This window comes from Lolium perenne, chromosome 3 (genome assembly GCF_019359855.2).
Source record: "Lolium perenne isolate Kyuss_39 chromosome 3, Kyuss_2.0, whole genome shotgun sequence".
In the NCBI taxonomy this organism is placed as follows: Eukaryota; Viridiplantae; Streptophyta; class Magnoliopsida; order Poales; family Poaceae; genus Lolium; species Lolium perenne.
In genome coordinates, this window is record NC_067246.2 from 30,553,224 (window position 1) to 30,569,521 (window position 16,298).

Consider the following 16,298-nt stretch of genomic DNA (forward strand, 5'->3'; position numbering starts at 1 on the left):
CAAGACGGCCCTTACCCAGCTCGAACGCCTCGTGGCAGGCAGAGACGAGAGAAAATATAGGAGATCGAGAGAAGAGATCACGTGCTTTTTTTTACTGCCCGGACTAGACGTGTGCCACAAGTGCAGCCATTTGGAAAGTTGCAAAAGGCTAAGGACACATTGTAAACATGGGGACAAGTCAACACATGTGCCAAGAGCTGACACAAGCAGACTGCCCATGCACAAGGTAAATTTAAGGATGCGTTGATGGACTGCACGGGTGCATGCAGAGGCCCAACCGAAAAATCTGTAGCCCAATACCAAAATTATGAGCACTACATTGGCCATGACCAAACTTTAGTCCCACCTTGCTAAGGGAAGAGCCTTTGGAGCAACTTATAAGGAGTGCGCACGGCAAGCTCAACAGGACATGGCAGGGCGCCGCTCGTGGAAGAATGCAGCAAGCTAGCTAGCTCACTCGCTGCTTGTCAAGCACTACCATGGCCTTGTGCAGGAATGCCAGGAACCAATCAGGCACGCCCAACCCAGCACGCAGCAGCTAGCAAGTTAGAACAACAAGACGATGACCTTGAGAACGACGCCGCCTGGAGCAGCTCATCAATGGATACGCCGATGAATCACAAGCCATTATAGACCAAAATATTACAAAGAGGTAGAAACTGATACATCTTGTACCGATCAAAATTTGCAACGAGCTAATACATGATGCATAGAGCTAGCAGCTGATGCTAACTATGGATTAGCAAACCATGGCCAGTCCGGGTGCACCTGGGCAGATCGCCGCCGCCGTTGACCATCCGAGCAAGGCCGCCATCGCCTAGATTCTCTTCAAGAGGTGAGCCTAGCTCAAGCTGCTCACCGTTGATCATCCGAGCAAGGCCGCCATCACCCAGCTCGAGCGCCTCGCGACAGCTAGAGACGAGATAAAATATAGGAGAGAGAACAAATCACGTGCTTTTTCTTTTGGCTGCTAGATGGCCCAGGATACCCTGAGTCTAAAACTCAAGGCGTGTGCCACAAGTGCAGCCATTTGAAAAGTTGCAAAATGCTAAGGACACATTATAAGCATGGGGACAAATAAACACGTGTGCCGACGTCAACGAAGCCTCTCGGACACGCCGATGCATCACAAGCCGTTGCACACCAAAATATTACAAAGAGGTAGGAACTGATACATCTTGTATTAGATTAAAATTTGCAACGAGCTAGTACATGATGCATAGAGCTAGCACCTGATGTTAACGATGGATTAGCAACCATGGCCAGGGACGAGGGACGCGCACAACCGTACCTGGCCGGTGCATCTGGGCAGATTGATGCCGCCGTCGACCATCCAAGCAAGGCCGCCATGGCCTAGATTCTCTTCAAGAGGTGAGCCTAGCTCCTCGTCCTTGATCATCCAAGCAAGACGGCCCTTACCCAGCTCGAACGCCTCGTGGCAGGCAGAGACGAGAGAAAATATAGGAGATCGAGAGAAGAGATCACGTGCTTTTTTTTACTGCCCGGACTAGACGTGTGCCACAAGTGCAGCCATTTGGAAAGTTGCAAAAGGCTAAGGACACATTGTAAACATGGGGACAAGTCAACACATGTGCCAAGAGCTGACACAAGCAGACTGCCCATGCACAAGGTAATTAAATTTAAGGATGCGTTGATGGACTGCACGGGTGCATGCAGAGGCCCAACCGAAAAATCTGTAGCCCAATACCAAAATTATGAGCACTACATTGGCCATGACCAAACTTTAGTCCCACCTTGCTAAGGGAAGAGCCTTTGGAGCAACTTATAAGGAGCGCTCTTGGTGACATGTAAAATGGTAGAGACACATACATGGCTGCACCACACACCCGCATAGCGCGTGCGCTCGCGTGAATATTCGCGACTTAAGACTTTGGACGCTTGGCGATGGCGCGGCTAGCCTACCAAATAAAAACTTTACTTTTTCATTCGCCACTAGAAGTAGAGCTGATGGCCCGTGATTTTTTTTTGTATTTAATCAAGCGATGGTGCTCTTTGTATTTAATCAGGATAGCTAATGTTTGTTCTTCGCCTTACTACTGTACACGATTATTATGTGCACGGATGATGGATGAAATAGATGATGGTACGCAAGGTATAAGACGGTTTGAACTTGACGTGGTAAGATTTTAATAAATGAGATGAGAGGTTGTACGCAAGGTACATCACTAGAAAGACCAGAGCATTGCCCCGACAATCCAACAATGGCATGTTTCACTATCTAAGTAATAGTAGTTCTGAGACCGTAACATGAAAAATACCACTCCAAAAGTATCATTTATAAGAAATGACATTGTTTACGGCCCAGAATTTCTTTCACATGAGAGACTGTTGGAGATATGCCCGAAAGGCAATAATAAATTAGTTATTATTATGTCTTAATGTTCATGATAAATGTTTACATCCCATGCTATAATTGTATTAACCGGAAACCTTAATACATGTGTGTTGTGTAAACAACCAGAGTCCCTAGTAAGCCTCTCATAAAACTAGCTTGTTGATTAATAGATGATCATGTTTTCTAGATCATGAACATTGGATGATGTTAACAATAAGGTTATGTCATTGGGTGAATAATATAATGGACATACACCCAAATAAGCGTAGCATAAGATCAAGTCATAAGGGGAGCCATAGACAGTAGTGATCCTAACCACCAAATCTAAGATTTTATTCCTAGCTACAATACTAATAGAGAAATTCTTAATTTCCCAAGCTAAAACATCAAATACATCAAGGTTAATACCTACTAAATTCCACCTGCAGAGCCAACGAAAGGAAGGAGCTTCCAGGAAAAATTATTATTACCTAACAAACACTTCAAATAAGTATTGCTAAACTGCTACTTTTTTGTCTCTTGGAAACCAATGTAGTCCAACTGTAAAGGTACAAGATTATCATCTATATATTTTTGTCTACCCAGGGCCTAGATGCCCCTACCATTCCAAAAATCACACTTCATCTAAACATCTTCCTGAGGTCCATCGAAGTTTTGGGAGCAAGAGATCATTTGGTACATCATGAGGGCTTGCTTGATCATGCATACCATGATCATTGAGAGCGAGCGTGGTCAGAATGTGAACGGGCATCACTATGAGTTGATGGGGCATCTGGTGCGGGTGCGACGACAACAAGACCCATGGTCCTAAGAATATACACGTGATGATCTTCAGAAGGATCTCATGGAGAATTGGTGCACATGATGGGGGCAACAGAGGAGTGCCGGTTGTCGTTGATTTGAGTAATGAACTATGTGTTTGTGGATAAACTTTAAATGTTTGTGAGAAATTATGCGTGTTTATGAGCTGATTTGTGTGCAACTTGATGATAAGCTATTTTGTGTAATAATGATGAAGATGCATCAGTGTAGTGTGTAGCACCAAGTCACCAACTCAACCTATTGAAACACACAATGAACAATTGGCAACCCTCGGCAATTACCTATTTTTAATGTACAAAACTAATGAATATATCCTACAGTCCTCTCGAACTGGTGAATATCTATGAAAATACAATAGAAAATAGTACATGCAGAGTATATAGTAAAAACTGGGGTAATGCGATACTTTCACACACAAAAAGCTACCTCTTACGTGAATTTGTAGCTATGCGCGGTAGCCAAACTCATTTTTTACCAGCTTCATCACTAGAAGGACAAGAGCATTGCCACGACAATCCAACAAAATGACATATTTCACTATCTAAGTGATAGTGGTTCTGAGACCGTAACATGAAAAATACCACTCCAAAAGTATCATTTATAGGAAATGACATTGTTTACGGCCCAGAATTTCTTTCACATGAAAAAAGAAGAGCGAATCCTTTCTAGCATATCGTGTTCAGCCCGTTCTCTGTAATGAGTCACATATCCCGATAAGAGAAACTGGGCGCAGTAATCCTCGAGCTTTGAGCAGCTGTGCTGGCGTGCCAGCGTGAGCATGCTCTCTGCGTTCTCTTTCTTGATGGACCCCGCTAGCAAGGTCTCGCACTTGGCCTTCATCTTGTCAAGACTGAACCTGCATGCCGCAGCCATTATGTCTCCGACAATCAACAAGCCACCGTCCACCAAAAAACTACTAGCAAGGGTTATTTCTTTCATAGCAAAGGATATATCCTTGGTGCCACTACTGGTGGCAAGGGCTAAGTGTTCCATAGGTGGCAGCTCACCGGTGTAGATGAAGTGCAGCATGGCCTCAAAGACCGCAGCCTTCATATCGGCGACCGGTACAAAGTGGTGTGCCTTGTTGGCCACCCCCATCTCATATAGGACGGGAGACCTCACAGCAATGAGGAGCTTGTGCGCTCGAATCTCTCTGTTTTCGACAAGGAATGTCACATCCGACCCCTTCTCGTTGGCTAGTAGCTCCTTGAGGTGCCGAGCAATGCTGGGCGGCGGCGCTCCGACACCACAAGCTGTGGGGGTGCCAGTAGCAACGCAGGAGTTGTTGGTGACTATGATGCTGCATCGTATGGTTAGAGAGCCATCATGCGCTAGGAAATGCTGCTCTGCGTCCTTGGTGGCGATGATATCATTCCCATGTGACTGTGCGTACCTTGTAAATATGTGTTGCTTATAGTCTTCTTCGGTTGGCTCATCTTGCCCATTAGGGCTATCCATCCGGAAACATACCGACGCCCTGACACCAGCAGTTCCTGGATCAGTTAACAACTCAGCGGCCACATAGACACACTCTTCATTTTCCGGATTCTTCCCGGCAGGGTCTACCACCAGCTTCCAGTCATAACCATCGATCTCGAAAGTGTTGGACTGTATTTCTCTACCAACACCATAGGTCCTTCTTTTTTTTCGATAAAGAGCACCAAAGTTGGGAATCCTCATCTCATGTGTGCCGCTGACCACCTTGGACGCATCATACGTCGAAACACTCATCTTCTTTGCCCGTCTGGGGTTTCTGGCAGTGTCGAAGGAGGAGGAGCTGTCGGCTAATCTTTGTGTGGAGACTTTGTCCATGACCTCTACCACCAAGGAGTTGCAGCTCTCTTCTAGCTTCCTGTACTCATCTGTTGCTCTGACGGAGGCGTACACGTCCGCATCGGACGCCAGGTAATCGATGCAAGAGGCCTCGAGTTGTCGACAGTTGTACCGGCCATGCGCCACCAACAGAGTCGGCATGACAGAAGCGGCATCCATGCTTTCATACAGTACCTCTTCACACATGAGCCGGAGCTTCTCCAGGTCGTAGCGATCTGCGGCCGCGAGCAGGTCGCACCGCCTGCTACTACGCCATACAACCACGAAGGGAGCACATCCCCTGCCACCTCCATATTTGCACACAACCGAGCTCCCCTACTCCTTCCCCTCGACTCCACGCTCAACACCGGCACCGATGAGGAGGTCGCCGAAGACCACAAAATTGGCCTTAATTATTTGCGGAGATAAGATACATGGACCTCCGGCCGCTGAAGCTCGACACAGGAACAACTCATCACCGAGATCCGACGAGAACCAAACTAATTTAAAAAGGGACAAGCACCGACAGGAGGAGGGGGACTCTCTAAACCATGATTCGGAAGAGCCGAGGGGGAGGCACACATAACATGGTTCCGCCTGAAATTGCTCGAAGAATAGTCGGAATTCCTTGCCTCTTGCATGGACCCCTTTTCAACTGGTATTGTTACCATGCCACATTCTATCACTAGGAAAAAAAGTAGAGCCATATAAAACCACTAATTTCGACGAAAAGTTAGCGTAGTTGATCTCGTCTCTTTAGGTCCCCTGCCATCGTTAGACAACTGCTGCTTCACTCGAGGTGTTTACGCCTACACAAGAACCTGAGTCATCATCGCATGATTTGCTGCACCTCGATGGAATTTGTTCAAGAGACCTTTCCGAGTCGGTCTACCTAAGTTGAGAGATATCTCCAACAACATGAAAAAGTTCAACGGTGTGCATAACATACATGACACGAGTGCAAGCATTGCCATATTGCGGTGTAGCCCATGTCCACTTATAAATTGTGATAGGTAGGTGCACGCTCAAATGTGGCAGATGCGTGTTGCATGTGGAGCTAGCTAGAACATCAAGCCTGTGAATAGTCTCGTGAGCTAAGAGCATTTCCACCGGCGTCCCCCAAATAGGCACCGACACGGACGCTGGCACTGCCGTATGGGGGGTGTCGGCAGAGCATCCTCTATTTGCGGATGCTGCTCCCACATCGGCGCCTCCAAACCGGCGGCCCCGATAGATTTAGAAAGTCAAATTCAAATTTTGAAAACGATATTCGTACGAAGTTCGAACGAAATTTGTACAAATTTAACGCGAATTCAAACTAAAAAAAACATCTAGCGACGCTGGGAGTCAAAGGCGCTGAAGTCCAGGTCGTCGCCGTCGTCGCTGGATGACCCGAAGGACCAGCTGTCGGCCTTGTCGTCCTCCTCCTCGTTGGCCTTCTCCTCCTTTAGCGCCGGCAGCTCCAATGGTCTGGCGAGGTTAACGTAGTTGCGCCGTGGTCCCTGGCGGATCACACCGCCGCCTGCCGCGGGTCCAGCGAAATATGCCGGTAGTCTTCGTCGACGGAGCGGCTAACCATGAACTGTAGGGCGGGGAACTCCTCGTCGTTGTCGTCGCCACGGAGGGCCGCCTGCGCCTCGGCCTCCTTCTCCCCCATTTCTTCTTCGCCGGCGGAAGTGGTGGCGAGGCCGCGGCGTCCTCCTCCTTGACGCGGGAGCGGCGGCCCGACCCCGTCGTCCGATGGGCCGGAGCAGAGGACGCGCGCCTCGCCTCGTCGCGGATGACGACGCCTCCAGAAGGAGGCGCGGGCGCAGCCGAGGGCGTGCGCGCGACGGCAGCCGACGATCCGGTGCGCGAGCTTCCGGACGTCGTGGTCCTTTCCGGCGCCCTCTGCAGGGTCGGCGCTGGCGCCGTGCCCACCGCCTGCGGGAAGTACATCGGGTCTTGTTGCCTGTCGCCACGGACGGAAGCCGTACTGGCGGAGCGTGTTGTCGATGTCACGGTAGTACCACCAGGCACGGCGGCTGACGGTGTTGAAGCGGCCGCTCAAGCGGTTGGCCATCCACGCGAGGTCGACGGCGCGCTCGTCTTCGAAACGCCGTGCCCAGGCCGGGCTGTCGAGAGCGTTGTCCGGCAAGCTCCTCTCCTCCGGCGTCACCAGGCTCCGCCTTTCCCTAGCGAGGGCCCGCGTGGGTAAGGTAGGTGGACGCCGCGTGGCCAGTCACCGCCCTCGCCGTTTGGGTTTCCGCGCGGGAGGCCATTAATGCCGATGACCAACCTCCCCGCGTCGTTTCCGATGCGAACTCCCGCGTACTCTCGCTGACAAGGCGCCCCACCCGCAAAAACCGTCGTTCTACGAGCTGCCGGCGCTCCCGATTCGCGGCCTTGGCCATGGGCTGGCACAGGGTTGCCGGCGCTTCTATTGCGCTCGAAAAACCACCGGCGCCGTATGGGGCGCACCGGTGTGAGCCCATTTTCTCTCCTGTCCCCCAAAATGCTATCGGGGACGCCATCGGGGCCACCGGTGGAGATGCTCTAACTTGTGCATCCGTTGCTTGTTACGGTATATGTGAGCTCATAGCTCTAGCTGTACGCCTGTACGTGAGTAAATCGTATGCGAAACCAAATTTGGAAACCCACCGAACTAGCCCGCCAAGGAAATTCGAGTTTTGAGCCAAATTTTATGGTCCGTGTCGCGCGGGAATATTTTGGCCCAAACTGAAATTGGAGCCTGAACCACCCAACACCCAAAATCCCCTCCCATCGCCGCATCCTCTCTCCTCCCGTTCCCCATTCCTCCTGCTCCATCTACGGCAGATCCCGGCCAACTCCGGCCAGCCCCCCTGCCTTGCTGGCCACCATCCCGACACTCCCTCATCCTCCTCTCTCGAATCCTCCGCGAGGAACAGCCAGGCCGCATCACCACCTCAAACCCTAGCCTCCGGCTCTACAGAGCTCAAGTTTCGACCTTTGGGTCCATGGCGGCGACACGGCCGCAGGACGGGGTGAGGCGGTTCGGTGGCGATCTTAACGCGCAGACCGCAATGGATTTCTCAGCTCCATGCGCGTGGCGCACCTGAATCCTCTTTTTTGCCACCCCGCTCAAACCCTAGACCCGCCGCGGCCAAATCCTATCACCGCCCCAACTCCGGCAACCGAGATCATGTTGGCCACCGTGGAAGGCCAAGGACTACTACGAAGAGGGCCACGCGCCAGGAGGACAGCGGCAACGCCCCGACAAACATGCTGCTGCTACCCCCCGTGAGCGAGGTCCCTCTTCCCAACTACTCCAACAATTCTTGCAAAAATTCGTCACTTTTCACATGTTGCAATATGCACGATTTGGAACGGAATCTCTTGCGTGTGAATAGGTGGCAGTGCGTGTGTAGGACTTCAACGTGCTCACTTCTGGTGCTGCTTGTGAATCATTCAAAAGTTTGTATGATTCATTGATTTGAATGTCTGTATCAAGACACCAGACAGTGGGTGTTGTTCGTTTATTTCTGATGCTGCTTGCTAATGAATGGCATCTCTGCATACGCAGTGGATGCTGCTTGATTTCTTTTTCTGCTGCTGCTGTTTATGAATCGACAATGCTGAATGTTGTATCGTTTTCAGGTTCAAATCATATTTGGGCACCAAGCTGCTGCTTATGGAACCATACCAGGAGGTGGCGGCCAGCCAGGTGAGGAGGAGGCTGACTTCATCGGTGACATCTGCAAGTGCCGCGGGGAGGTGCTACAGTCGCTGATGATCGACGGCATCTATTGACTTGGTCTCCGGAAAGAGAAACTCACCGACGAGGAGGTAGCCACTGCCACAAACAAATCCTATGTTGCCGCGTATTTGGGTTCAACCGTATGAGTCTTGCCAATGAAGAGTTCCATAATGCGCTCTTTTTTCCTTCCAAAACTCCACTTGTGCTTTCAGGCTCCTATTTTTCTGCATGCTTATATATAATTGTTCTGCTTTTGTTCTTAAATGTATAATCTGTTGTGCGCATAGTGTGTTGATGTCTTATAGTTAGTCCCGATGGTTTGATTAGTAATAGGTATTATGGAGGGCTTGCTTATTTTTCTTTACTCATTTTAGTCTTAAGAAAAAGATGACCAGAATATCATTTGGCTTTATTAATTAAACGATCTGATTGGTATGCTATGATTTCCTTTGTGGCTCTAGTTTAACTGTGATATTCTGTGATTTATATTGCTACCGTCTGATTTCTATTGATATGCTATTAGTTTCCTAGTATTTTTATGTTCATGCTCTGCCTGCCATGGATATATGCTCTGTCCTTCACTGTTGCACTTTATTGGCCACGAATTCTTGCTCACATGGTAACACATGCTGGCTTCCACTGATTACTCTCATTGCTCACATTGGGCAGGTGCGCCGTTGTCGTGACAAGGATGCTGAACTGCTGCTTGTTGCCTACACCATCCGCGTTGAAGGCCTCCTGAAGCTCTTGCCTGTGCTCACTGATCCGACCTGGCACAACTCCGATGGGCTGCTGTTGCCAATGACTTGCAGCTGGTGAGACCTCACTCCTTCATACATTATTACTACTAACATTCGTTTCTTTTACCTGGCTAATTCCGCACCTGCTGCAAAGCATGCTATGTTTGGATGCGTATCTACGTCAGATTTTCTTTCCTTGGTTTGCGCTTAATTATGCATTGGATGGAGCCCATAACTTGCTGTACATTTTTCCAGGTTCAAATCATATCAGAGGATGAGAAGGACAGACTCAATGGCGTTGCAAGAGGAAGTCTCTACGGTGGCCGCCAATCAGCTATGAGGTCTTCATCAATAGCATCTCACCTACCAGGAGGTTACCGCCGCCACCAACCGTCCATTCTTTGTGTAGGTTCAGTGCACGCTGCCATGCTTGTTTGGGTTTAACTGAATCTGTTGCATGCCCTCATGGTTATGAATGAATGAATAAAACTGAATAGCCGCTTGATGCAATCCTCTCTTTCTTGGACAACTCGCTTTTGGGCTCTGAATTTTGTCAGCACTGTCGGTTACAACTCTTATATGAAATGGCTAGAACAACATATGATCGTCAATGAGTTTCCACTATAATTTCTCCAACTGTAATTTGCCAGATTAGTAAAGTTGCATATCTATGATATCTTTTAAGTTTGTTTCTTCTTGCACTCGATAATCATGTTTAGAATTTAATTGCCACCATTGTTGAGGTCTCTCTTCACCACCTCCTCCATGTGTTGCTCTTTTTTTTCCTGTTGAAATGTGTACGGTGTTGAATGGATGAACATGCATTGTGTGCTTAGGCAGTGGGTCTGCTGATTTTTTTGCTGCTTATGCATCGACAGTGCTGACAAATTCTATTGTTTTCAAGTTCAATGCATATCGGAGCTGAAAAAAAGGCATGAAGTTGGGGAACTGGGACGAGATGGTTTGATTACGAATTGGTATTATGGAGTGCTTGCTTATTTTTTCGTGACTCATTTATGGCATAAGAATAAGATGATAAGATATATGGATGATTTTGCTTTATTAATTGAATGATCTGATTTTTGTCCCATTATTTGCTTTTTGGCTCTTTCCTCCGCTCTTCTACTTTGTTCTGTATTCTTTCATGTCTGATTGGTGATGGCATGCATGGCTGAGCCATTTCTTTCTTGAATTTGTCAAAATTTTGCCTGAATTCGCCTCCTTCCATTTCAGGATATTGGCCCCAAGGATTTGTTGGGTGGTGGAGGCCAAGAGGCAAGTAGTCACCTACAGCAGCCGGTTAGTCTCCACCTAGTCCCCCTTGATGCATTTTTAATGTGCTTCATTAATGTATATTGTAGTATCTGTAGAATATGGTCATCAACGACTGGTAAACGATTAGTCATGACTAATCCATATGTTCATACCCTGTTATGGAGTGGTTGCTTAATTTCATCGCTTGCTTTGTGCTTAATTGTAAGATGATAAGAACACAGTATTGTCATTCTTGTGCTGTGAGTAAATTGATATCATTAAGCCATTTCTGATTCGCTTATGCTCGAGCATTTTCTAGTTGTACAACCTCAATTACTTTCTTTCTGAATGTCATGGTCATTTTGGCTTGCTTTTGGCAGCTCCGTGTAGAAGTGTTTTAACGTCAGTTATTAGCTGTACAGCGTCAGTTTACTTTTGTTTATGAATGTCATGGTCATCTAAATCATCCTGATGCCAACTGTCATTTTTTCTACAAGTTTGCGTGTTCTGTAGCTTTGTGGAACTTGATATCATGTTCTCTACCTTTGTAGAAGTTGACATCCATGCTTCACTCACAGGATGACGGTATAGCCCAAGGGGGTGGTGGATTCAGGGCCGACAATGATCTCAGCTTGGATGATGCCAGGCACGAGAATGGCTATGCTTGGAAGGTGCCCCCTGCTGCCTTATGCTTAGCTAAATCGCTTCATCTTTGTAAGGGTGGTACCTCAATGACTAGTCATAAATTTCTTTATTAGGTCATAATGGGCTAATAATGGATTTTCTTTTCTAGTCTTTGATATTGGAAAAAATGGATGGTCTCTCCTATTTTGCGAGGTGCTTGACTTTCCTTACATGGTCTTGTCTTCTGGTTAAGATTTTGTGTGGCCCTAAATCAGTTATGAAAATTTTGGTGCTATCTACTTGTCCTTGGAAGGTCTCTGGATGCTCCCTATTTTTGTCTTGTGTTTTATTTTGTACATGCCAAGTAGTTACTTTGGCTGGCCTGGGCCTATGGGCTGATTCCACATTGTAAGCTTGATGATTGGAACGAAAGGGCCTTATTGCCATGTGGTTGGGCTGGCGTTGGAAAATCGATACTTTTTTTTTGCATCTTGGAATAACATGGTATAGTTGGATTCCAACATGAAAACTAAACCTCAATTCTTTTTAAAGTGTTGCCTTTGTTGTTACTTAACTGATTATTAAGATTTCATACTTCTTGAATTCTTCCTTCATTATATATGTTTGTTACAGTGAACCCATGCTCCATCGTGCTCGACACCATGGTCTTTGGGTATGTGTTATCTTGTACATTGTGAATCCACTTACTAGCAATGTAAATTGCTGCTATTTTCTGTTTCCACCTTGTGTTCATCAAGGTGGTGTACAACTGATTAGTGGTTGTCACGTACATGGAGTAACAATATATGCATCAAACAGCAGTGTTGGCTTGTAAAGTCTCGTGCCGTTTAATTTCTTCGATATGATGTAATTGTTACCTACTGAACATTCCTTGTACCTGTGTTGATCTCTGGCCTCACCTCGTTCATCTTGTTTGTGTGTGGAGTAGTAATTTTTTGTGCGTATGTGACTCTTTCTTTGTCTGTTGTGGTTCAGTTAATCGATGGACGAGCTGAGCTTCTTTGACTAGTGATGTGATGCTGCAGCGGTACATGGAGCCATGCTTCTTCTGTGGTGCTTCTGCAGGGGTTCCCTGATGCGGCAGCACCAGCAGCAAGAGAGAAGTAGAGTTGATGGTCTGTGATGGTTTTTTTTGTGTTTATTCAAGTGATGGTGCTCTTGTAGTGTTGTGGTCTTAAATTTTCTGCTAGCTGTGTGGTGCTCTTGTAACATTAATTATTTTTAACTTGCTTCGTTGGTTAAACTTGTGGGTCGAATTCTGCATCGCAGTGATGCTTTTGTCACTTGTTATCATATATTTGCTGTGTGATCAGAATGTCCAAAAAAATATCATGGTCATGCTATTTTTTTTCTCCAAAAACCAGGCATATATTGCCATTGCCAGGGAAGGCACACAGAAGTATTTTTCATTTTTTTTGCAAAACTTTAAAATTTTGATTTTGATTTCTCTTGCAAAAATTGTGAGAGCTGGCGGCTCAAATGAGGATATGTGCACCTGAAATTCCGGCAATGGTTAAGCTTTTGCATGCATCTTGTCAAAGTTGCCCTCCATTAGTGATGAGGACATCCCTACCTCACTACTACCTCCGTCATTACAAGCTGAAGATGAACCTGCTGTGAAGCTCAAGTCCGATGAAGTAAGGATTGGACCAATTACAAGGGCTCGTGCGAAGCTACTTAAACAACAGGTGAACTTGTTTCTAAACGGTACTTTGATTGATGAGAATTTTATACTGCCTAAGTCCTATTACTTATGTATCATCAGGTATCAAGAAGAGACGAGCATCGCACGAGGAGGAGAGGAGCAGCTGGACATGAAGACGGACGTCAAGATGGACGTGAAGCTGGACATGGAACTGGACATGAAGATATCTCATGAACGCGCGAGGGAGGAGCGGGAGGCATGCGCGAGAGGAGAAGAAGAAGTCCAGGCCGGTCCAGCACCCGGTCCGACCGGCCGCCAGACCGGCCGACCCGGTCCCTGGCCCGGTCGACCGGGCGCCAACCGGACGGGATTTATCGTACCGGGTGAAAACCGGAAAACCTCGCTACTTCCCGGTTGCTGCCCGGTTGACCGGACCACAGACCGGCCGAACCGGTTGCCGCCCGGTTGAACCGGACCCCAGACCGGACGACCCGGCCCACAGCCCGGTCAACCGGATTCCAGACCGGACGAGTCCGAGTCTGTCTCGACCAGATCTATTCTGGGTCGGTTTTCTTTGTATCTTTTCGACCAGAACTTGTCCCGGACGCCTATATAAGTGCCCAGGACGACCCCTAGTTGCTTTAGACCACGTTTAAGATAAACCCTAGTTCTTAGTTGTTTGCTTATGCAAAACTATTGAATCCCTACACCATATTGCTTGATATTGTGTAGATCCTGATAAAGTCTTGTGTGATCTGCTGTTCCATTGGGAATTAGAAAGTTGCAACTTACCGCTTCGTGGTCGGCGGCTACGTGCGCAAGTGTGTGGAGTTGCGAATATCTTGCAGGGTTGAGAGCTGTTGCATTGGCGACAGGGACCAATCGAGAGATCTCGTTGCGTCATACAAGTTATCATCCACTACATCGTCGTGTTCCTCCGCTGCTATCACCCCGTGATCATCATCACCACCGTTGCTTACTGAGAAGATCGGGCCTCCCCTTATCATCTTGGTATCAGATTTCCAGTTTTCCTCGGTAAGCCATCCACAATCCACCCCATAGTTGAGTTGTGAGTGTTTTCCTATCCAGAAAAAGCCAAAAAAAATTAGGGTTAGGGTTTGCCATAGCCTTAGATTGCACTAATTTCGAGTTTTAGTTGCTTTTCGTAGTTGTTTTTGCGTATCTTTGTCTTCCATCTAGTTTTAGGGTTTGAGTTTACTCTATCATCTTGTTTTTATCATCTAGTTTTTGTTTTTGTTTCTCCGAGTCCACATAGCGTACAGTGTGCTTTTCCCAACCATAGCCACAGCCTATCGATATACGTGACTAGGAACTTCCCCAGAAGAGACTAGTTTTACCGCTCGTCAGGCTGCTCATTAGGGTTTGGTGCTTTGCATATTTTGTTGGCCGTGTTATCAAGGAGTTGAGTCAAAAAAAAAAAACAGAAAATTGAAAAGAGGCAAAAAGTGCTACATAGCTGCGTGTGTTCTACAAAAAGAAAAATCCAAAACGAAGTGAAGTGATAGTTGAATCAAGTGAAGGCCTAAGTTTACTTTACTGCACCTGTAGTTGAGCAATCTTGTGCCTGTCTCGTTGAGCTTTGCTAGCGTCTCTCGTGTGCTTTGCAACCTTTCCCACATATAGTTGCATTGCCCTATTACATCGCCTTGAGTGAGTATCTTTGGTTGTCTACGGTCAGCGCTAGAGCTTGTTATTGGTGCAAATAGGTAGCCTACCTACAGCCCCACATATATCCTGCTTTGTCGTGTGATTTGTTCTTATACCCTTGATATTCGCTTCGCTACATCCGTGCACTAGTTGTTACTACAAGCGGTAAGCAACACTAATTTACTTTGGAACGGTAAGATCTCCTTTTCTTATCAGTTTTTGAGTGAGTTGTGAGGGTACCACCATATATTCTTGATTTAAGTGCACTAACCTACTAACCATGTCTGCTAGTGATGAGAAAATTGTTAACCAGGAGAACAAGAACTCCGCGGATTTGATGACATGGAGGGAGTATGAGGCTCTTCGTAATGAGATGCGACGTGAATTCCACGCTCAGGATGATGAGCTTAAAGGGAAGGTCCAAGAGATCTCCCAGAAGCTGGATGCTACAAATGTGACCGTCACAAGGATGCAAGATCAAACAACGGATATACAACGCAATCTTAATGACTTGCGCTTACTGATACGTCTCCGACGTATCGATAATTTCTTATGTTCCATGCCACATTATTGATGATTTCTACATGTTATATGCACACTTTATGTCATATTCGTGCATTTTCTGGAACTAACCTATTAACAAGATGCCGAAGTGCCAGTTCCTGTTTTCTGCTGTTTTTGGTTTCAGAAATCCTAGTAACGAAATATTCTCGGAATCGGACGAAATCAACGCCCAGGTTCCTATTTTTCCCGGAACCATCCAGAACACCCGAGAGCTGCCAGAGGGGAGCCCTGGGGGCCCCACACCACACCCTGGCGCGGACAGAGGGGGGGCCGCGCCGCCCTATGGTGTGGGCCCCCCAGAAGCCCTCCTGCGCCGCCTCTTCGCCTATATAAAGCCTCCGTCGCGAAAACCCTGAGGCGTTCGACGAAACCCACAGAAACCTTCCAGAGCCGCCGCCATCGCGAAGCCAAGATCTGGGGGACAGGATCTCTGTTCCGGCACGCTGCCTGAGCGGGGAAGTGCCCCCGGAAGGCTTCTCCATCGACACCGCTGCCATCTCCACCGCCATCTTCATCACCGCTGCTGCTCCCATGAGGAGGGAGTAGTTCTCCATCGAGGCTCGGGGCTGTACCGGTAGCTATGTGGTTCATCTCTCTTCCATGTACCTCAATACAATAATCTCATGAGCTGCTTTACATGATTGAGATTCATATGAGTTTTGTATCACTACTATCTATGTGCTACTCTAGCAAAGTTATTAAAGTAGTTCTATTCCTCCTGCACGTGTGTAAAGGTGACAGTGTGTGCACCGTGTTAGTACTTGGTTTATGCTATGATCATGATCTCTTGTAGATTGCGAAGTTAACTATTGATATGATAATATTGATGTGATCTATTCCTCCTACATATGCATGAAGGTGACAGTGTGCATGCTATGTTAGTACTTGGTTTAATCTGTTGATCTATCTTACATTATAAGGTTACTTAAATATGAACAAATTGTGGAGCTTGTTAACTCCGGCATTGAGGGTTCGTGTAATCCTACGCAATGCGTTCATCATCCAACAAAAGTGTAGAGTATGCATTTATCTATTCTGTTATGTGATCAATGTTGAGAGTGTCCACTAGTGAAA

At 47.2% G+C, this 16,298-nt stretch overlaps 1 protein-coding gene across 1 annotated transcript; it reads right to left on the reverse strand.

Moving 5' to 3' along the window:
• Positions 1-3,814: 3,814 nt before the first annotated feature.
• LOC127339111 (BTB/POZ and MATH domain-containing protein 1-like) lies at positions 3,815-5,170 on the reverse strand. The gene has a single exon (XM_051365005.1). It carries the CDS (start codon positions 5,168-5,170, stop codon positions 3,815-3,817), a length of 1,356 nt encoding a protein of 451 aa, XP_051220965.1.
• Positions 5,171-16,298: the final 11,128 nt, after the last annotated feature.

Excerpts from the sequence above, each read along its gene's own strand:
- LOC127339111 (XM_051365005.1), bottom strand. The coding sequence starts at position 5,170 with ATGGATGCCGCTTCTGTCATGCCGACTCTGTTGGTGGCGCATGGCCGG.